Genomic DNA, 24,164 nt, shown 5'->3' on the forward strand with positions numbered 1-24,164 from the left:
GTAATCTGAAGAGGCACCAGCGTATCCACACTGGAGAAAAACCTTTTCACATTGAAGAGTGAGAACCACTGTCTGCACAATGGAGGGCAAGAAAACTAATGTGGTCACACCCAAATATGGCTGTAGACTGAGAAATGCAGATTGTGCATGCCATCCTGTTTTGTGCAGCCAGTGCAGCCCAGTGTGAAGTGAGCGGTGATTTTTCAAGGACCATATAATGTCATCCAGAAAAAAGGTAAATACAGCTATCCGATTAGTTAAAGGAGCTATAGTCAACTTTTTTTTGTAGGGCGACACTTTGTTTACATCCTAGTCTAACATATACAAGAATGTAAACAAAGTGTCAGCCTGACAATGGCCAGAATGATTATTTTATCATTATTTTACGCTTCGTGTGGTCATTTTTGAACAGAAACACATATATGAAGCTTATTTTTTCATAAAATATTTTTGAAACATTATTTTTCTCCTTTAATACTAGAAGCTCGGGCGGCCGAGCGTCTAGTCGGCAACCTGGCTAACTCAGGAACGATGTAAATAGAGAATGGATGCCCCGCCCTTTAATGCAAACCCCATTATACCTGTTGTCATAGGACCCGTTTTGACCATCTATTTGCCTGTGTCTATTTATGCCCATATATGGAGATATCTGGACCCGTTTTGAACATCTGTTTGCCTGTGTCCATTTATGCCCAAATATGGAGATATCTGCCTGACGGTTGGCCAAGCGTCTAGTCGAGGACCGGCCTACTCGGGAAAGATGTAAATAGGGAATGAATGCCCCAACTCCATTATACCTGTTGTCATAGGACCTGTTTTGACCAACTGTTTGCCTGTGTCTATTTATGCCCATATATGGAGATATCTGTATCTGTCTATCTGCGTCCATTTTATGCCCATATATGGACATCTCTGCAGACACAGTGCCGGTTCCGGAAAACCCTGATGTCAGACATCAGGTCCGCATACGGGGAATCTGAACCTTTCGCACCATTTCCGGAAAATCGGGTTGGGTTCCAGGCCGGGCACTGCACTACCTGCTGCGGCGGGGAACGCGCGTGCCGAATTTGAAGCCGGTGGGACGTTACGGACGTATCTCGTATTCTCGAGATACGCGGATTACATACAACGACGTGGAACACGTGTGCCGAATCTGAAGTCGGTGGGACGAACGGTTCTCGAGATACGATCTCTGTATCTGTCTGTGTCCCTTTTATGCCCATATACTCTATCTGCGTCCATTTTATGCCCATATGCCCATATATGGAGATCTCTGTATCTGTCTGTGTCCCTTTTATGCCCATATACAGAGATATCTGTCTACATGCGTCCATTTTTTGTTGACTCATGTGGCGTACGTGATGTCAGAGCCTTTTATGAATTGATGTCACAATGAGGCTTTCGCCGATTTCCTCCGGAACAGCCTGATGTCAACAATCAGCTCTGCATAAGGAGATTTTGAACGTTTTGCGCTGGTTTCGGAAAACCGCGCATCGGGTCGGGTCGAGGCCCGGCACTGCACTCCACCCCGCGGCGTGGAACGCACGTGCCGAATCTTAAGTCGGTGGGACGAACGGTTCTCAAGATACGCGGCTTACATACACGCAGACACGCACGCACGCAGAGACTTCTCGCATTTATAGTAAGATACCATTTATTTTTTATTTCGTTTTCCGATGAGATTCTTTTGCATTGTACTGTGTTTTATTTGTCTGCATTTATTGTATGAGTATGAGTTGTAAAAAGGGACCACAATTTAAACAAGCCCAAATGCTTTCTTGTGGTGTTTATCCTTTTAGTTTGATAGGATACGATAGGTTAATCATATCCTGTGATATGCTACTTCGGTAAACGTATCAACAAATATTGCTGGGACCACTACATCAAATCTATCCAGCAAATCATAGACTACCACTCTCTAAGAAAGGGGATCCCAAACCTTTTTGGCTCAGGGCAACCCTATAAATATTGTTTTCATCCGAGGCACCCCTACATTATATTAATAATTTTCAGTCCCAGAATCTCATATTTATAGCAAATTTTAGCGATTATGTTTCGAGGAAAACATTGAGATAATAGCCATATTCGTTAGAACTGTCTAAAAATAACTTTGTACTTCAAGTTTAAAATGATACTTAATATTTTTTGTGTCCAGACAAATTCCAAATATTATCAAATGATCTAGAGGCAACCATGGAGTGCCGTCACAGATCCCCAGGGTGCCCCGTCACCCACTTTGAAAACTCCGGTCTAAGAAAAAGCCCATAATTCCGTACACAGTTCAGCCATATGTTGGGCTTTGACCCAGTCTTGTTCCGAAAACATTTTGCGAGCCAGCCAGGAGTCGAACCTAGAATCTTCTGATCCGTAGTCAGACACGTTATCCATTGCGCCACTGGCCCACTTTTTGCCACACACTTAGCATCAAAATTTAGGCTTTAGGGGTGCAAGGGTTTACTCTACTCCCTATGCCTGACTGCCTCTTTCAGGGGGCCCTTCTCTGCTTTCCTTTGTTACACAACAGGCTAGAGACTAAAGTACTGTACTACAGTACTTAACAGGTTAGTTCACACCCCACTGATATGCAGGCCGGGCACCAATACATTATTCTTTGGGATTCACATTCAAACCACCAAGCCTGAGTGATTGTTGTTAATGAGCCTGGCGCATTTTGCTGAGATATAATGGCGATCTTTGAACTTTCTCAGTCTAGACACTAAGTTTACCCACGGACGGAATAGAATACACCAGTGCTCTGCACAGAGATGTATTCCCATATGGTCTAGCGGTTAGGATTCCTGGTTTTCACCCAGGCGGCCCGGGTTCGACTCCCGGTATGGGAACTAACTTTTCTCGATGAATTGAATACACAGGACCTTAATGGAAACAAACCATGAGGGCTTATGGGTTGTCCTTTTTCATTCTTTTGTATACATTTTTGCCACTGTGCCTTTCTTTTTGAATTAAAGTATTCAATCAATCAATATGATCTCGACACACAAGACCTTTAAACAGTGTAATCATTTTAACTACAAGCCTGAAGCCTCATATATGTTTTGCCTTTTCTTCTATTGCATAGCAACCAGTAGAAGCCCTTGTAGCAATAACCGTATTCATATTATTATGTAATAAATGTTATATAACTGTAAACTGTTAAGTTCATTCATTCTTTCAGTTCTGATAAGAGTGTCAGGATGGCCGAGCGGTCTAAGGCGCTGCGTTCAGGTCGCAGTCTCCCCTGGAGGCATGGGTTCGAATCCCACTTCTGACAAAGATTTTTTACGGTGTTAATGACAATATATGGATATCATGATAGCCTAATGGTGCCAGCTGTGGCATAAAAAACTGATAATCAGTGAACAACAAATCACAAATCTGTATTGGAGGCTCTAGTAGCAATAACCTTATTGTAATAAATGTCATATAACTTTTGACCCAGTATGCATGAGGTCATAGAGACCATGTGTTCATTTATTGTCAGTTTCTTTTCCGTGCGGAAAATCGGACCGTCTGCAAAGGCCTTAAGGCTTTGGTTCTCAACCTGTGGGTTGGGACCCCCAGGGGGACAACACAGAAATGTGTGCGGGGAGGAATTAATTGGCTTAACTAAATTGGGGAGAAAAAGGGGGTAAAAAGAATTGGTCACTCTAAATAAAAATTAAAAATAAATACCTTAAGTGCATCAAAAGTATTCAACAAACTATACTATAACAATTGGTCAAAATATAATATAAGAGGCAAAGTTTGTGAGACAAGCTTGCAACGTCTCACATTGTGAGCTTGTAGATCTGCTCTTTTCACAATATTAATCTGTGGAACCGAACATTTAATGCCTCAACTCCAACAATTCAAGTGCTTGTCCACTGGAGGGTCCACAGTTCAAATGTGATTCTTTTGAGGGGTCGCTGCCTAATAAGGTTGAGAACCTCTGGTCTAAGGCCAGGATGCAAGTTCAGATAGCAGTCTCTCCAGAAGCTAAAATCATAAAATCATCTGAAACGCCTCTGAAGGTGGTCAGACAAACATTTGAGATTAAATGTAAGGAATACTGGCAATAGCTACTTTTGTTAAGAACAGCTTCCATACGAAAAATTGCAACGCTTATTAGGTAACAACTGTGCATGCCTCTGAAAATGCATGATATTCTTTGAGTGGTTATAGGGGGAAAGTGCCCTCTAGTGGCGTTCTTAGGTACTGGACAAAATGATGTGCTTTCAGCTGTCCTACATACCTAGAATTCTAGCAACAACATTTCCAGCACATGTCTCCCTGGTGGTCTAGTGGTTAGGATTCGGCGCTCTCACCGCCGCGGCCCGGGTTCGATTCCCGGTCAGGGGACTACTTTATGAGCTCTGATTCACCAACTATTGATCAATTTGTAAAAACAAGAATAAAGCCCCTAACGCATGCCCTGATCAAGGCAGCCATGTTGCCCCATCACTATTCGGCATAAAAGGCACAGACACAGAATCGGGGGCATCGTTGAGCCAGAAGTGGAGGTTGTCACTGTGTAAATGACACAACTGTCAGGCCGGAACAAGGGTGTGATGTCTAAAGCAGTTGTTCTCAACCTTTTCAGGCCGTGACTGACCCCCCAAAACATTTGGCTATGCACCCTTCGGAACGCGCAGTGGTGCCGAAAGTCGGGGGGATGAAGATTTACGATTCTGTCCCTATCGGGACGTAACTCGGTCGGCACTGAGTCGGCTCAAGCGGACTTCGCAATGCTCGATACGGTGGCATGCTCGCTTTAGCTCGCTCAGCAGTGTCTCACGTGGCTCAAGTCTGTTTGAGACAGCGCACGCCTCCGTCGTCTACACCAGCCAAAAACTCCCAAGCCGCAAGGTGCGTGAACCTTTTACAATAACCCAGGCCGAATTCACTCCTCGCAAGCGTCACACACCACTTCCTCCTTCTCTTCAATTTCTCTCCCACGTATTTAGGATCACACAATCAATACTTTGCTATTTTCTATTGCTGTTTTCACTGTCATTAAAGACAGGCTGTATTTGAATGAAGGACTAAAAAGCTTTTATATTAGGGATGTTAAATGACTCATTATTTGCGAGTCGACGTGTCGAGGCCAAAAATCTACGTGTAATTCTGTATCTTGTGTAATAAATGCATAGGATGTCCTTGTAAATGTACTTGTAGACTACGAACAGCTGCCATGCAAAGTTGTCTGTGTGTGTGTGTGTGTGTGTGTGTGTGTGTGTGTGTGTGTGTGTGTGTGTGTGTGTGTGTGTGTGTGTGTGTGTGAGAGAGAGAGAAAGAGAGAGAGAGAGAGAGAGAGAGAGAGAGAGAGAGAGAGAGAGAGAGAGAGAAAATATGAAATATATGCTATGGTTGTAAATGTATCAAATCTACCAACAACATGTATGTTGTGTTTCATTCTGTGTAAAACTGTGCTTGTTACACACAGCTGGACCAAAGTGATTTGAACTGGCAAAACAACTGGAGTTGATGTGATCGGGCCCGAGATATATCATGTCTCTTGCCGCATGTCCACTGCCTAAACAAGACTGCAAAGGAAGTTCATGTTCAACCTCAGTTACCATACAAACTCATAGATATACATAACATAATAGGAGAATGATAGGAAATGAGGTCCTCCTAAGTCTGCAGCAAAAACACAGGGACATTTTACAGCTATTACGCCCTGTACAACTACTGACTATATTCGTGCTTCCACAAGAGCATGAGAGCGAAAAATACTACGAGCTAGCCAGGAGTCGAACCTAGAATCTTCTGATCCGTAGTCAGACGCGTTATCCATTGCGCCAGGGCTGGGGAACAATTGCCTACCTAGGGGGGGAAGGGGGGAAAAATGGAAGGGGAGAGGGGGAGAAGGGGGAAGAAGGAAAAAAGAGGAGAAAGAGAGAAAGAAAGAGAAAACGAGCGTGGAAGGGATGAAAAATGCAACAGGCCAGTCTTCGTGTGCATCTCCCCAGTGATCTGTCCAAGTAGTTTATGAGTATATATGATAGATTCATGAAAATTGTGACTTTTGTCGATTTTAGGTATGGTTGGTGAGGATCCGAAGGTCGTGGGTTTGATTCCCACCTATGCCGGGTCAGGTGTTCGATTCCCACCTACGCCATGCAAAAATAAAACTCAATGAATGAAAGAAACGTCCTCATTGTTTTAACCATCTCTAAATGGACCACAAAATCAATTTTATCACCATCATCTAACCTATTTGTACTATTGTATTACTACAATATAACATGTAGGCCTACTGTACATTGGCACATATTGACAGATGCCTGTTAAGTATAACCCTTGTGAGACTGTACTTCATTCATAGATGTATTGTACATCTATTTATATTCACTGGTGATAGATGTACACAGTATACATGCATTTATTTATTCACTGTACATTTTATGTATTGTTACCCTTATAATTATTATTATTTTATATAATTATATAACATAATAATTATTTTCTCTTATTCAGAGATCCACTGCAAATGCAGATCAGTATTTATTTCATCTTGGTTTGGAACAAATTCACTTAGAAGTACCTTGTATTTCATTCATTCTAACTAATGCTGCTGACAATTCTTTTAAAATCTTACTCTGTATGAGTTACAACAAACAAACATCAACAATATTATGACATCTGGACTTATTTCCAATGGGGATCAACAAAGTCAACCATTGAGGTAAAAGCATAACATATTTAATTAAGTAAAAAAATGCAACTGCATGAAAGGTAAATATAATTTTAATCTAAAAGATTAAAATACAACAGGGTATTAATCCCACATACAACATAAACATGGTGACAACAAATATATATGAATACATCATCACTCTTGGGTGGAAACCCTGTATGTCCAAAACGTTACTTATCACTTATTTCTTATCACTATTTAAAAAGTATCTAAAATAGTGAAAATAACTGATCTACAAGCTGACAACACGTCAGCATCTTGTGGGCCTATAGATCTGCTAACATGGTGAAAATAGACGATCTACAAGCTGACAACACTTTGATGTGTTGTGGGCTTGTAGATCTGCTATTTTCACTACTTTTATGCAACACTCGTGTATGATAAAGTAGGGCATTCATTTACAATAAAATAAAAGGAATGGGACATGGTTTCTGCCCGACAGCGACAATATGTTGATGGCTCTGGTGGCATCACACTTTGCACAAGAATAATAAAACAAGTCTCAACTACATCACAAATTTAAGTAAGGGAGAGGCAAACATCTGCTCATTTATTTTTTGTTGTCTGCTAGCCACTCCTCTTTTGATATGGTGTCTGTATTTTTGGGCAGTGTACAGTATTATGTCCTGTTTCCTGTGTTCTGAACTGGCCACTTTCTGCATGAATTTGCCTGCACTGTCCGCTTGTTGAATCTGGCCGTGGAGGCGCTTCGCCTTTGGTGAAGAGGTGCAGAGAGAACAGCTGAGGTCTGGGAGACAGCAAAGGAGAAATAGAGAGAAATATGTATAATCAATACAAATTCAGTGTCACACAGGTGACAGTTTATGTTTGCCTATGTGATAATACAGTATGCCCATCACACATCAGATCCCACCATGGCATTATCTTTTTTTAGCAGCCATCATGAAGGGGCCATCTATGTCTGTACACAGACATTTGTATGTGGCACAGATTTACACACTATTATAATGTTCTTATTTTGATCATAAGATCCAATTACAGAATGTCAAGTCTCCATACAGGTTTTCGTCAGAATATGTATGACACTGATATACTGGTTCTCAAATGTTTTATTTGCACAGACCCTTAACTCTGAGTGTCTTAATGGTTTTGATTGAATAGTTACTTTGTTAGCAGTTCACAAAGGAAAAGCACAGTACAGTTCAGAATCAGATACAAGGTCTACTAATAGGATTTAAACCCAAGAAAGCACAATGGCTTGTTTACATGTGGGTCCTTTTGTACTAAATGTATAAGAGAAACACATAGATCTATAAACCACTAATTTGTTTGTTATGCTTTGTTGATGAGCCAAATGTAGTTTTCTCCTTTTCACTTTCATTACCATACTATATGACTCCTTATCTTAATGTTTCAATGACACTGACAATACCTTAAAAATATATATACATATAATAATAGCCTAATATTGCAATAGCAGGACAGTAACTTAGCTATGTAATCCATAGGATAGGCCTATATTAAAATGTCTTTACAAATAAAGCATTTACTAGATAGTATTGGCCAGCCATGGATCAAATGAAAGACAGTAGCAGACACCATCACCATGCCTATTGCCTACATGAAGAATGTTATTGTATATGTATGGTAATGCATTTCATGCAGATGACCAGACCATTACCATAGTAATTTGTAGAAGTCACGAAACTTACCTTGAGTGTTAGGATAACAAAGCCAGTGTCCAAGTGTCCATTCATCCAAAGGTCTCTAAGTGACAATTGTTTGTTTTTAACGTCGGACGCTGCATTGAGAGAATGTGGCTCACTTCACTCTACCACTGTTCATATCATAGCCATCTCGTGTGGTTTCTATTTGCTGATCTGTGCTCAGATGCTGTCTAGAGCCCGCCTACTGTATCCGGTAATGTGTAAGCCCACATTAAAGCAAGTAGCGTTTCCATATCCGCTCTGGCCCCAGACCGGAACAGCGACCTGAAAAGACGGCGCGTGATTGGTTGGAATCCCGCAAGGGACGGTGTGTTTTGATCGGGGAGGGAGGGCAGGGGAGGAGAAATGAAAAAGGAGTCCGGCGATTTTATTGGCAGACACATGGACGTGCGACGGGAGGCGTTCCGATTGGAAAGAAATCACCGCGGGGGAGATCTTCCATTGGCGACAATTGAACTCGCTCTCCTTTTATTTGGACGCGAGGAGCCCCGCGGTTGGCCAGTAAAGGAGGAAGCGAGGTAGGCGAGCGCTCGCCGGGTAGCGCCACTAGCCCGCTGAGGCACAGGGGTTTACTCACAAAGCACAAGGTCGGGGTGCAAAGGTCAGCAACTCCACATGCTTGACTACATCTGTCAGGAAGGCCTCCTCTGCCTTCTCTTTAACCAGGGGTTCTCACACCTTTTTAGGCCGTGACCCCTAAAATAAACATATTTGAACTAGGGACCCCCACCTTGACAAGCACTTGGAATTGTAGGTATTATATTTAATGTGACTCGGTTCCACACATAAATATTGTGAAAATAGCAGATCTACATGCACACAACACCTCACACTGCGAGGCGTTGTGAGCATGTAGATATTTTCACAATGTTCACCTCTTACTTACATAATATTTGACAGTTTGGCCAGTTTGGTATTAAAACAGTCTTGAAAGTCCTTAAATTGTCACTTTATAAATGTGCAGATACCCTGTATACACTTACTGTGTGTTGGTTTGTTTACCGTTGAGTGAGAAAAAAATGACATTATGTTTTTTTTAATGTAGTGGCTAAATTAGTTTGAAATATTTTGATAGTGGCTATAATATAAAGGCAACGTTTGGGTCAAGGCCAGGGACCTTCTTCAGGCATCTCTATAGCAATGACATTTTATGGACACCAGGCTGAAACTGAAAGTGGTAACTGGTAAACACATCTAAATTTGATTCGATGACAACATTAAGATAGGCTTACCTGAAGCCACAAGCCTCACATTATGCTTGTGCTTTAATACACCGTATGCCTTCTTCCTACAGAGTAACAATACTTTTTTTCACATCTACTGTCAATAAATTATGTTGACAAGCTGATGTACCTACCATTATTGCTGAATAAGTTTAAGTAAGAATAAGAACAGTAGAAAATGCAACTGTGCTCAGGATAAAATGGCAATTCATCTAAAACAAAAGTTTGTTTGTATATCATAATTCTAATTCCAGTTGCTTTCTGTCACAATACAAATGAATGAAATTGCTGAGGGAGTTTAAGTAACAGGATGGCCTTTCAAGGCAAGCTCATTCCCTATGTGACCCTTTGAACTGGTCGGGGGAGGGGGAGACACTACTCTTTCTGCTGTCACTCAACCATTCTTATGCATGACTGGGAACCTAGAGCACAGCACACTCTGCCCAATGTGGTGTGCTGGTTTAGAATGAGTACCATGGCCCGGTAACCGGTAGAGTCGCCGGAAAGAAACTCGCTGAGATTTATTCTTGTATTTGTTTTACTAAGAATAAGGTTAGAAATAACATTAAGATTACGCATATCTTTCTGAGGTTAAGATTAGGAATAGGGTTAGGCTTTGGCACCGTTTTACTGAGGTTAAGGTTAGGTTTAACCGTTTAGGCATAGTTTACAGAGGTATATAAGGATTCTAAGGATCTCAATAGAAAACTAGAAAATATTGTTCCTTCGAAACAATTGTGGGCTCGCTTCAAGCCAAACAACAATGGCTATAAAAGAACAAAATGTCAAGATCGCAGGTCGTGCTCTCTTTGACGTTACTGACGTAAAATGGTAATCGTACTACAATGCAGACAAGCAGTGTTATTACAGTACATGAACTTAATGGTATGCACTATTAAATGAAAATAAAAATATAGCTGCAAGCTACAACAAATAAGCCTCGCCTTACCCGAGTTTTGTTTTAGTTGACATTGTATCAGTGAACTGTACTGTCATGAAACTGTACCTTTTCCTATCCAAAACCTCTAATAAATACCTCAATCAATCATTCAAAAGGCATAAACCATCAGCCCTGGCGAGTTTCTTTCCGGCGACTCTTCTGGTATTCCCATGGCCCAGGTCTGATTCCCAAATAATTCCCACGTGTGTAAACTAAATTGTAGACCTACTGTGATAGAATCACGTTAACGTCACTGTATTCTGCATGGATTCCATTGAAAGATGTCTAAATACCCAGAGTTTCTCCGCAATCTTTCAAGAGGAAAAGGTTTCATGTGACCACAAACACCGCCCTATGGCCTAATCCACTTGTAAGCATGTGGATTATATTAAATTACATCCTTATAAAGTTACATCCTTATGACGGTGTGCAGGGGAAATTACACTCAAAGTGGTGATCCACAGCGCTACATTGCCTTCTTCTCTAACACAATTAAAAAAGACAAGCACTCAGCGCCTCCATATCGGGTACAGGATGTGTGTCCACTTCAAAGTAATTCAAATGCCATGACACAGTTTAATCTGATCAATCACGAAAACTTGGAGGACATCATTCAACATCTGAAATCCTCCTCCTGTTGCCTTGATATTCTGTCAACAGTCTTTTTCAAAAGGTTACAAATTGCATGGCCTCAGAACTTATACAAATTGTCAACATATCTCTTCAATTAACACTTTCCATGCCAGGCCAAAATGGCCCCAAAGTCCCTGTGCCAGGATTTTGTATGTTTTCTTTACTATGCAATGAAAAAAAAAGATTTTTTTTTAGATTTTTTTCCCCTCAGAGACAGACACAGTTGTTGTGATTCAGTGGCAAAAAGAATTTTGTCAATCAGACAAATGGTTCCAGAGATAGAGCTGAATGAATCAAAAAAAGTGTCCATCCACTAGAATGGACAGATTGTGTATGTTTTCTTTACTATGCAATGAAAAGAAAAGATTTTTTTTTTTAGATGTTTCCCCCCACAGAAACAGACACAGTTGTTGTGATTCAGTGGCAAAAAGAATTTTGTCAATCAGACAAATGGTTCCAGAGATAGAGCTGAATGAATCAAAAAAAGTGTCCATCCACTAGAATGGACACACATTTTCTCAATCAGCTAAACGAGGGAGCCAACACGCAAACAGAGAAAAGCATCTCTCTGATCTCAGGTCATTTTGACATCTTAAAAAAAAAAAAAAAAAAAATGAAAAAACATTTTTTTTTTTGGAAAATAATCATTTTTTTATTATACGTCAAAATACGTCATTGGCACAGACGCATTTTGGCCCATTTACGTCAATCTACGTCTGTGGCATTGAAAGTGTTAAGATGCTTCCCACAGACTCTGAAAACAGCAGTCATCATGCCCCACGTAAAAAAAGTATAACAACACATCACTGGGCCCATATCAAACCTCCCGTTTCTAAGTAAAAACTTTTAAAAATGTATATTTCAACCACTAAACAACTTCTTACCACTTAACAATGGCACTGACTGATCTTCCACACAAAAGCACTTGTTAAAGTTTTCAATGACATTCAATTGAATACAGACAGTGAGAAAATGTCGGTCTTGTAAGCAGAGCTCAGTGCTGCATTTGACACAAGCTAACAGTGCATCGCAGTATGACACGTTGTTAGCTTGTAGATCTGCTCTGGGCAGATCCACACAGAGGATGAGCTGAGGTGGTGACGTACTACCGTACTCGCGTTCCTCCTGTCCTTGGAAGTTCTTACTCCAGAGGCGAACTTGTCTTGTCTGAACCTCAGAAGTAATTCCCAAGTTCGGGTATTGACAATCGGCCTGTGTGTGTGCCCAACAGTGTAATAGGTCAATAAGTGTAATAGGGCAAAAAGTGTAATAGTGTAATAGGTGAAATAGGGCAATAAGTGTAATAGTGTAAAAAGTGTAATAAGTGTAATAGGGCAATAAGTGTAATAGTGTAATCGTGTAATAGGTCAATAAGTGTAATAGTGTAATAGGGCAATAAGTGTAATAGTGTAATAGGTGTAATAGGGCAATAAGTGTAATAGTGTAATAAGTGTAATAGGGCCATACTGTAAGTGCAATCATGTAATAGGTAGTCCCCCCAGGAATCCGTGATTCCGCGATCACGGAAATTTTCGCGGAAATCGAAGCCCTCCGCGGAGATCAGAGCCTCCCGCGGATATCATAGCAGTCCGCAGAATAGGACAAGACGAGGTGCAGAATATTACATTTTACATGTAGTTTTCTAGCCCGGCCGCTAGATGTCGCGGTGATATAGACGGACAAGACTCACAGCCTAGCCGGTCCTCATGCCGGATACGGAAATGGCTTTGTTTGCCGTGGCATGTATTCATGTGCTGTGTCTCGTGTGTGGTGACGATACCAGAGCGGATGGTGCTGATTTTTAATGGACTAGGAACTAGGCACATCATCTGATCTGACTGTTTATATTGGCTCACAAGCCTCACATGGTGAGAAAGACGCACTCACGCACATGGAGTAATGGAGCGATTTCTCCGACCTCCGGCTACGAGGCCGGGTCCAAGCCCTCAGAGTGAGCAGGGATATATTATGCTGAAAGAGCTAAATCATACACAGAATTACAGGAGGAGAATAAAGTTCTTGATTACCGCCGCAACTCAATGATCAAAGACCACTTGGCTGCTTTCATCAGAAGAAAAAACAAGCAACGCCCGCAGACACCGTCTTAAAAAGACAAAAAGCCATCACAACCACAATCGCCAGCAAAACCGTGGCTGCAGAGGAACGAGAGAAGGTATGCTATCGTTTTAGTAATGTATTCTTGACTTGTGCTCCAGTGGTTTTCAACCGGTGGTCCTTGAGAGTTGGTAACCAAATGAACGCTATATTTAACTCTGAGAGGGTAAAATGAAACCCATAAGCGACCATTTGGTTTAATTACGGGTCCATTTGTTTTCATTTTACGCTCTTGAGTTAAATTGTTGTTAAACATCTGCATTCATTAATTTACAATAGCCTAAGTCTACACAATTAGAGAATGTATAAGAGTTGTTTTATCAACGTGTTGCCTGTTTATCTCTTCTATCTATGGCACCAACATCAAATCAATACAGCATAGAATTGTGAACAAAATGTTATCCAAACAATAACAAAATATTCTATGTTTTGGGTCTGAGTGAGACTCTAAATGTCATTAAATAATGAATAAATATTGGACCTTGATATGAAAAAAGTATGAATTAGTCAAGGTAGATAAATAAAATCATTTTAGTTTAGCTCCATTGTATAATCATTTAATTGTACTATTTGAAAAAAGTATCTATCAAAATGTGTACAATCAATGTATTGTGTTTTGTATTCTGTTTTGGTAGGCTTGTACATCAACAAACACAACACTGTCCAGGTCTGACAGTCCCTCGATGAGAAGTTTCTTGCAAAACAGAGCAGTGAATGGGGGAGGGCGCCATCCCTGGCCATACACAACTGCAAGAGAGGTAAGAGAGGTTCCCTTTCTTGATGTACAGTACCTTGCTCTTTACTGTACTCTGTTCTTGTTTTTATTTAATTTTTTTCTCTGTAACTGTGTAAATAACCTTACACTGCTGCAACTGAATTTCCCCCTTGGGATAATAAAGGTATCTCTCTCTCTCTCTCTCTCTCTCTCTCTCTCTCTCTCTCTCTCTCTCTCTCTCTCTCTCTCTCTCTCTCTCTGATTCAGAAGGATGCTGCATGCTCAACATAATGGTGTCTCCGCTCATCAAGGATGCATCTGGTGAAATCTGCAGCTACCTGGTTGACACTGTTTTCTTAGACAAATGCAATCATTCAACAGTGGCAAATGCGGCAGTCAATGCTGTAAATGACTTTGGAGTGAAACAAGACAAGACATGCCTGGCACATATAAATAAATCTTCCCAAGAGGGACAAAGAGAATATTGATGTTGATTATTTGATAACCACAATGTTTCACAGTGTTTTGGTATTGCAATTAATTTCATAAGTTCATTTCTACTTCATTATTACATAAAAAATTATGTTTGCTTCATAATTGGTAATTTTACGTAGATTTTTAATGCCCGCGGAATATTAACTTTCAAGCCGCGGAATCAAGAATTGCTCTCCGCAGAATCAGGATTGTTCACCGCGGAATCAGAACTTTTTCTCCGCGGATTCCTGGGGGGACTAAATAGGGCAATAAGTGTAATAGTGTAATAAGTGCAATAGTGTAATAGGGCAATACATGTAATAGTGTAATTGTGTAATAGGGCAATAAGTTTAATAGTGTAATAAATGTAATAGGGCAATAAGGCGTGCCCTGACGGTCGCTTATCGCCCATAGGGCGTCTTGCTGGTTCTCCCATATATGGGTATAAAAGGGACATGGCCTGACAGCTACAGAGATCTCCATATATGGGCATATTAAATGGATCAGCAGTGCGACCTCTCAAACCTCTAGTAAGAGAAAAAGCACGAGCTAGCCAGGAGTCGAACCTAGAATCTTCTGATCCGTAGTCAGACGCGTTATCCATTGCGCCACTAGCCCGCTGCCTCGCTGCACTTTTCTGACCAAACTCAACTCTGGGGGTGTGAGGATCTACCACGCCTGACTGCCTCTGGCAGACGGGCCTTTTGTGCCTTCCTATTGTTACAACAGGCTGGAGGGAGCCTGTTGTTGTGCAACAGGTGGTGTAATTAGTTTAATAAAATATGTGTTCAATAACTCTATATTCCCAAAATAAACCATAATAAATATGTTGGTAATGTTATATTAAATACAAATATATTCTATCCATTCAAGTTTTATTATTAGAAAAAAAAACATCATAGCATAACAGTATGAATTGTGATGTTTCTTACAGTTCAGATCAATAAAACAAGAGGACCGCTCTATTAAAAGAAATAAAAAAAAATCATCAAATATGAAAATACAACAATAAAAACATTTCTATTACTTCTGGTAAAGCTTGTATGCTCTTGGGAGGAATGACATCTGGTGCTTTTGTGTGTGACTCACAGGTTGTGTGAGTGTCCTCCCATTCCTCAGGTTGTAGCGACTTGTATTTGTATTTCATAAGTTGTCCTCTTTACCATTCATGAGTTGTCCTATATTCTGAACTATATTCTGATAGTAATCATTGCTATATTGGGTTTGTTCAGTAAAAGGAAATCTTCCCATCTAATTGTAACAGCTAGCTAGCATACATTATTTCCCTACAAGACCTGCCGTCAATAAGTATTCTGCTCTGCTCAGACAATAAGTGACCTGCTCTGCACACCGGCAGGGCAAAGAGAGCAGCCAATGTCACTCTCTCCAGAAAGCACCTCTTTCACAATCTGCCAATACAGATCTATCACAAGTTCAAGGTACACTTCCCACAGGCATGGTGAGGCAACAGGAAGAGCCAACAAGCTGTTACAAGACCTGTGGCTTGTTTGTTAATTTGTAATAAACGAAAAATCACACCAGTGTGAAGTGAGCATGGTACACTTACAGTACATGTGCTGAGGAAAAGATCTGCCCCGTGTGAGGCTCGAACTCACGACCTTCAGATTATGAGACTGACGCGCTGCCTACTGCGCCAACGAGGCCACATTTGAGCACTTAAAGGAGCACTTCACGCATCGCATTTTCCACCTCACTTTGTATACTTGGTCCCCACCAATACTCATCATAACAGGGGACATGTTTTGTCTACTCTGTCTGTGTCTCAGGGGAGGGCTTTAGATAGTTCAGAAACCCGCCAGTGACATCATCGGAATGCTTGTCCTGACAGCTGCCCTACATACCAAACATTTACGACATGCTTATAACAACTCCCTGGTGGTCTAGTGGTTAGGATTCGGCGCTCTCACCGCCGCGGCCCGGGTTCGATTCCCGGTCAGGGAACACCCTTTTGTGCCTCTCTATATCAACAACTATAGAGTAACGAAGTCATGACGTCACTCGCTCATCCCCGGGTTCACAGAAGTAATTTCTCTATGGAGAATAACATTGTGTCATCTTAAAATTGTCTCATATAAGCATTGTGGTCCAAAAATAAACAAACGGTCTCCGCGATACCGTCGGGGAGGTGGATCTGTATGGTTTATGATAGTCGGTCACTAATATTTGATACAGTCTGTTTCTGGGGAAAATGTAACTAATTCGGCGACAGTAACAATAGCGTTTTCCCACCATCAGTTGATTCTTCATATCCATATGAGTCAAACCGCTGAGATCATTTGCTTATGTTTGGAACACAGTTCTTATACAACGTGATATGAAAAATGTCTATGGGAATTCAGAATGGGGGGGGGGGGGACGTGAACCAGGTAGGATGTGTAAATGACGTCAAACTTTGTTACTCTATTAGAAATTGTTTCACAAAATGAATTCCAAACCACCGGTAACTTTGTGAGAGTGTGTTTGTGTAACATAAAGGATTATTTGCATGTGTTTTGCCTTACCATGATTGCAAGGGGCTCTTATGTTCTCCCTCGTCGGCCAGTGCTCGCTTGTTCAGAGTGCAATAACCACCGATCTCTCCTTTCTGAATGAAGTCCTCCTTGTACCTGCAGCAGAAACACTGATAAGCTTCACTGCAAAGACATTATTGCTCAGTTCTTGTACTCTAAGTATACGTTTTACTCTTATGTACCTGTGCGCAAGATGTAACAATGAAGCACAACCATGACACTTTAACATCTAATACAAGCCTAAATCATGGCTAAATGAAAACAGTACTTTTTCATGACTATGCCCCATTTGTAATATCATCAAGATATATCACTTTTATATAATATTGTATTATTGTATTATATTATCTTTGAAAGGACCACAATGGAAATAAGCCTGCCAGCTCTCTTTTGTTCATCCTTTTGGCTATTTGTATGCTCGTTTATGCTAATATGTCAATACAAATAAAAAAATCCACATGTGTACTGACCTCTCGTGACTTCTGCGCGGGTTCCGTAGATCCAGGTAAAGGTTGGTGGCTTTACAGAACCGAGTGTGAGTGCTGCATCTCAAGGACGAGTCCCCCTGCCCAAACAAGCATGGTCTTCAATAAACTCCAAGCCGTTTTGAGGTTTCGAGAGTGGTGTTTAGATCATTTAAATTCAACTCAAGCAATAGAGAGAGAAAGAAAGAAAGAAAGAGGCAGACAGAAACAGGCAGGCACGAAGAGCCGGGCAGTGAAACAGCAACCCTAGCCACTACCTGAGCCACAGCCACCCCTAAAAGGATTTCCCTGTGCTGCCGAAACCCGGGATCGAACCAGGGACCTTTAGATCTTCAGTCTAACGCTCTCCCAACTGAGCTATTTCGGCACTGGGGTACATTTACCCTGTCAGCAATCACCTAGATATGTCAATGCTTATCATGTCCCTACCCAGCCAAAAAATGCAGACCGTATTGGCAAAAGGCTTTAGCATTTGAGCACTCAAAAAGACACAGTGATAACGAGTCAAAACACGCTGTTTATACAGCAAGAGGCCAGCCAGAGGGTCTCTGTGTGTGTGTGTGTGTGTGTGTGTGTGTGTGTGTGTGTGTGTGTGTGTGTGAGTGTGTGTGTGTGTGTGTGTGTGTGTGTGTGTGTGTGTGTGTGTGTGTGTGTGTGTGTGTGTGTGTGTGTGTGTGTGTCTAATACTGTCAACTACTGGCTGCCAGGGAACTTATCTTGCAAACCACTGGACCGCTCAGTGCCAAACACAAATAAGTATTTGATACACTGTCAAATCCATGTGTATATGTAATGATGTGATATCATTTTTGGCTGTGTTTCAGCCTCTTTTTCTACATCATCATTATACTCATCATCAATCAATCATACATGTGGAACGCCCGTCCGCAAGCCTTAAAGGAGTGCAAATTCCTCGCCTCCTTTAAATTGGTATGAAAAGACACCTTCAGGCGGCTGCTACTCGAGACTTGTAAATAGACTAAGCCCCCATGTTCCACCGCACCCCCCCCCCCCTTTGTTTCCCTCCCCTTTTTATGCTTTTGTAATTGATGTTATCCTATGTAAAGTACCATGTTCTATCCATCTGTCTTTCAATGTTATATGAGATACATGAAGTGGATAAGCCGTAAAGCTTACTAGGATCTCCTTTTAGTTGACCTTGTACCAGTGATTTGTGCTGTCATGAAACTGTACCTTTTTCTATCGCAAACTGCTAATAAACTCTTCTATCAATCAATACTGTACTTAGTGTGCTACTCGAACCCACAATGTTTCTTCAGGAACAGTATTTTCTAGTTTTTTGATTGATTGATTTGACTTATTTTATTAGACAAAAACTCACTTCTGCCCTGTCTATGGGAGAAGTGATACTACCTCCGCCTCTGGCCTCCTGAAAGGTGAGTTTTCAGGGCAGTTTTGAGGCCAGCGAGCTAAATGTTTTAAGGGAGGTAGTCAAGGAATTCCACACCTGGGTGGCAGTGTTGTAGAAGGAGAATTTACCCATATTTGTCTTGTGAAGTGTGGAGTGAGCGCCGCTCTTACGATTTCTCTTTTATTACAAACTAACAAACAAGCCACATGTTTTGACCAGAGACCAGGTCTTGTAACGGCTGCTGAAACTACTGCTCCCTGTTGTCTCTTCCTGTTGACTCACCAACGGAGGAAATGAGTGGACAGACTTACAGGCTTGGCGGCCTTGCAGAGAGTCCTCATCTCAGAGAGGCGTTCCTTCACGTAGCCAAAGTCAGCTTGCTTCCAGAACAGCTCCTGCGCTGCGTCCACAGAATGGGCCCTTCATGGGAGAACAAACAGTCAGACAAATATATTTTTTTTAAATCGTGAATATTTGTTCAAGAATATTTTTGACCTGATTCTATAAATGTCTTCTAAATCCTTCTTCTAAATCAGTGGTTCTCAATGTCTCATGTCAAGGACCCCCAAAATTACATGTATTTGGCCACAGACCCCCATCTCAAAATATGTTGTTCCAGGTACCACCCCGAAGCAAATATTTGAGTTACAAATGTTCGCTTTTAAAATATTCAAAGACTTGTAAAAGAAATACCGATTTTTCAAAAATAGTTAAAGCATTAAATAATTCTAGGCCTAATTAAAGGCACAACAATAATACATTTATTTCATTACCCAAGCTCTAAAGCTGGCATCCCTATTTTGGGCATATTATTACATGTTATAACAATTCCATAGCAGAAATAAATAGCAGATCTACAAGCTCATAACGTGTCATGATGCGACACGTGATTTGATTAGATTTAGACGTCCCACAAGAGAAAATAGTTTTGCTCCTGTCAATACATACAGATGAGACAATAAATAAAGACAATGAATAAATATATACACCACATAGATCTATGTTACAGCTATTTTACTATCTTTGGACATAGGCATTACGATAAACCTCACTGTATGTAGGATCTATTCTAAACAATGGGAATGTTTAACCCATTTAGGCCTAGAAATTATTGAATGCTTTAACCAGTGAAAAATAGCAGATATACAAGCTCACAGCGCGGCACCGAGTGCCGCGCTGCAGGCTTGTAGATCTGCTATTTTTTGAAAAAGTCGTGAAAATGTGTGCAATATATGTATTTTCAAAGCGAACGTTTGTAACTAAAATTTTGCTTCTGGGGGGTCCCTGGAACTAAATATTTTGAGATGCAAGTCCGTGGCCAAATACATATCATTTTGGGGGTCCTTGACATGAAAAGGTTTGAGAACCACTGACATAGTAGTCTCTCAAGAACAGACTAACTGAGCTCCAGTTAAGTGAAAAGGACCTTTTCTTTGACGATGGCTGGCCAGATTGCTGACATAGAAACATAGGTTTTTCCAAAAACCTTAGAAGGATTCAAAAGACACTCGGGTCAAAATTCTAATTTTCACGATTTTTCAAAAATAGCAGATCTACAAGCTCGCAGCGCGGCACTCGGTGCCGCGCTGTGAGCTTGTATATCTGCTATTTTTCAATAGTTAAAGCATAAAATAATGATACACAAAATGTGTACCCTGTTCTAAATGGGTTAATTACATAGCACTAGGTTCTATTGTGATGGAGGATTAAGTTGGAAGATGAAATCCTACCATCCAGCGTCAGCTTTGGTGCAGACTGGGTAACCAAAACGTCCCTCTGGGTTACAGGTCTTCTCATAACCCCAACAGGCCGACACATCTAACAACGCATCCTGTTGAGAACAGAGATAGCAGTGTGTGTGTGAGTGTGTGTGTGTGTGTGTGTGTGTGTGTGTGTGTGCGTGCGTGCGTGCGTGCGTGCGTGCGTGCGTGCGTGCGTGCGTGCGTGCGTGCGTGTGTGCGCATGAGGCAGAGAGAGTCATGGACAGAGAATGAGACGAAGAGTGAGTGAGCGAGGGAGACCAACCCCAGGCACTAAATTATCAGACTCAAAAGTGTTCTTTTACAGGCCGGCTCAGTAGGAAAACCCTGTGAAAACCTGGCCTAGATCTAGCAGTCAGACAATATTATCTTCTAATCTGGGATGCAATTTCCATCACAAGTACAGTATTGAGTTCTTCCACAGATAATGGAAGGCTGTGTAAACTGTATTTGTGGGCTAATTTGTTTAGGAACATTTACAACCAAATCAGGCCTGACTCAAATGGTTTTCGCAAGGCAAAAGATATTGAAAACATTTACTTTATGAAAAGGTTTAATGAGGTCATAAATACAGTGTAAAGTCGAGTTAAGTTCCCATTGACTTTGATGGGATTAATGCCACCTGTAGGGCCATTAACGAGAACAAGGCAGTGTTTTCATTACTTCCGCATTGGCTTCATTCAGCGGAACAGCGGAACCGTGGCAATTACTTGGTCATAACATGCAAACATTATGCAAGAAAATAGGCAAACATTTGCTGAAAATAGACAATCCACAAGCTCACAGCGCATTGCAATGCAACGTGTTGCAATGCAACTTTCACTATTTGACGTACAAAACACGTAAGTGGTTAAAGGGAAACTAGGTAAATCTGTGTGTCTACAAACACCCCCTACCTCCCCCCTCCCCCCTCAGACAGGCATCAGACAGGTCTTTGATGCTTTAATTGATTAGAAAGAGCACTAACGAGCACAGGACGAGTTTGACAAGTTTATGGCCCAATCAATCAACTCAGTGCACAACCTCTTTGAAGTTCAAAGGCAATGATTAAGAGCTCTGGCTGAGCTCCCCACCCCTCAAAAACAAAGAAGTCCCTGCAAGGGATGAATCAGATGAGTCAGAGGGACATGTCTTTCTGCAAAGAAACACCCCAGCATAATAATATAGTGGCTGATAGAGGGGAAATGACTGCTACAATATGTATATACTTATTTATATAAGAATTGCGTAAAGTGACCTATTTTCCCTTTAATGATTGTATTATTAAGCAAAGTACTGAACCGTGCAGCCTTAACATGAGGCTTGAATTCACAACTTTAACATTATGAGACTGCTTTCTAAGTTGTAAAGCATTTTACCCAAGCATGTCAACAATACTAATTAGTCACCCAGTAAAACATCTGCCCCGTGTGAGGCTCGAACTCACGACCTTCAGATTATGAGACTGACGCGCTGCCTACTGCGCCAACGAGGCCTGAGAAGAAAACATATCCTTTGACCTTTAAAAAAAACAAAACATTTCTCGGTTCAACAGCAGTTTCCCCTACCATATGGTGGTGCACAGGGGAAAAGGAGGAAGCCAAATAGTAAAGTACAGACCCCTGGAGGGATCCCAGCCAACAAAAGTATACACTAGAGTGGGTTTAAACAGTTAGAATATATATCTATCAAGCTTTTTAAATAAAACAAGCCACAAACACAAATATAGCAGTCAATAATTGGAATTTGTCGATGTAGTAATCTATGATGTGATGCGGCAAGCCCCATCCAACTGGTGCTCTGAGCCAGTTAAGCCCTTTGCACACAGGCACGTTTATCTGCACAGATAAACCCCTTTAGGGGGGTCTTTCTTTTTAAAGAAAACAATGATTCTCTACGACCTCATGCACACCGGATCCGAATTAGCCGTGCGACAAGTTTTTTTCTCGATCGAACCCAGTTCAATTCGTGTGTCTTGTCGCATGCGGGTAAAAAACTCATCACTCCTTTTATGACTCCTTTTGGGATCCGCAGCGCCGATTCCGCACAGCATTGCACACCAAATCCAATGTGTTTTATTCATGCAGCAAACGAAGAAAAAAACGCAACTGTCCTGTGTGCAAAGGGCTTAATTCAGATGTTTTTCCCAGGTCTATTCCAAGTTATTTCAATTCAAACTTTATTGCAGTGCTCCTAGTTAAAAAAACATAAAATGCACACCAGCCAACATAAGATGATCCTCAGCATTGCCGCACCCACCTTCTTCTTTTCACCAATTCCTATTCCGTGGAGCATCAAGTTTTCCCATGACAAAAGTTGAATCACTTTAACGGCCCGACAACAAGCCTATATTTCCTTTCCTTTAATTCACACCAGCTCTAAAAGGAACAGCTAAAACCCCAAAGGAACAAGCTGGATAATTACACAACACTGGGAAAAACATGAAAAGAAAAAGTAAATGGTGGTGGAGGGGGTGAAGATGTAGTTACAACATGTTAAAACTCATTTAGGCCTAGAATTATTGAATGTTTTAACCAGTGAAAAATAGCAGATATATACAAGCTCACAGCGCGGCACCGAGTGCCGCGCTGCGAGCTTGTAGATCTGCTATTTTTGAAAAAGTGGTGAAAATGTGTGCAAATCTTTGAATATATGTATTTTCAAAGCGAACGGTTGTAACTTAAATTTTGCTTCTCGGTGGTCCCTGGAACTAGATATTTTGAGATGGGGGTCCGTGGCCAAATAAATATAATTTTGGGGGTCCTTCACATGAAAAAGTTTGAGAACCACTGACATAGTAGTCTCTCAAGAACAGACTAACTGAGCTCCAGTGAAGTGAAAAGGACCTTTTCTTTGACGATGGCCAGCCAGATTGCTGACATAGAAACATAGGTTTTTCAAAAAATCTTAGGATTCAAAAGACACTTATAGAATCGGGTCAAAATTCAAATTTTCACGATTTTTCAAAAATAGCAGATCTACAAGCTCGCAGCACGGCACTCGGTGCCGCGCTGTGAGCTTGTATATCTGCTATTTTTCAATAGCTAAAGCATCTAAATGGGTTAAAAAGTGGGCCAACAACACTCAAGAAAGAGTGCATTTCTTACTTTAAAAGGGCAGAGCGGGTCCTGGCGGCAGCGCTTGGCCACTCTCTTGTTGCCGCGGAGGAAGCGGGGTCTATGCTCTGGTGGCAGGGAGGACAGACTGGCGTAGTAGTAGTAGCCGGGCTGCGGTGCTGCTGCTGGTGGTCTGTGGTCAGTGTCCTCAGCGTCCTCGGCGGTAACCACAGTGGAAGAACACACTATAATGCCCAGCGCTACCAGCAGCAGCATAGTCAGGGCTGCACGACGTGCATAATATGAGATAACTTGCTTCACAGCACCCTGTGAAGGAACAGAGGAACAGAGCGAGAGGGGAGTCAAGTCTCGTGCTCTGTAATTTATTTTTGTGTTGAGAGCTGAATGAATGCCACAATTCACAAGCATGTGCGTGCAGGCCAGTCAGTGCGTGGGACTGGGAACCTTGCCCCGGGCGGATCTGAGCAACATATAGGAGAGGTCCTGTTGCAGG

The 24,164-nt window shown here is 41.5% G+C and overlaps 1 protein-coding gene across 1 annotated transcript in view; it reads right to left on the reverse strand.

The window, feature by feature from the left end:
* The window catches only part of eogt (EGF domain-specific O-linked N-acetylglucosamine (GlcNAc) transferase), a gene marked incomplete at both ends in the record, with an annotated part of 57,627 nt that extends 33,701 nt beyond the window's left edge, over positions 1 to 23,926 (reverse strand). Inside the window, 5 exons of the mRNA XM_080728504.1 lie at positions 16,990 to 17,094; positions 17,469 to 17,563; positions 19,167 to 19,275; positions 20,586 to 20,686; positions 23,702 to 23,926. Of these exons, the coding sequence (XP_080584630.1) occupies positions 16,990 to 17,094; positions 17,469 to 17,563; positions 19,167 to 19,275; positions 20,586 to 20,686; positions 23,702 to 23,926 (635 nt within the window). The remainder of the gene's footprint in view (positions 1 to 16,989; positions 17,095 to 17,468; positions 17,564 to 19,166; positions 19,276 to 20,585; positions 20,687 to 23,701) is intronic.
* Between the last annotated feature and the right edge of the window lie 238 nt (positions 23,927 to 24,164).

Source organism: Nannobrachium achirus (assembly GCF_963921795.1).
Source record: "Nannobrachium achirus genome assembly, chromosome: 6".
In the NCBI taxonomy this organism is placed as follows: domain Eukaryota; kingdom Metazoa; phylum Chordata; class Actinopteri; order Myctophiformes; family Myctophidae; genus Nannobrachium; species Nannobrachium achirus.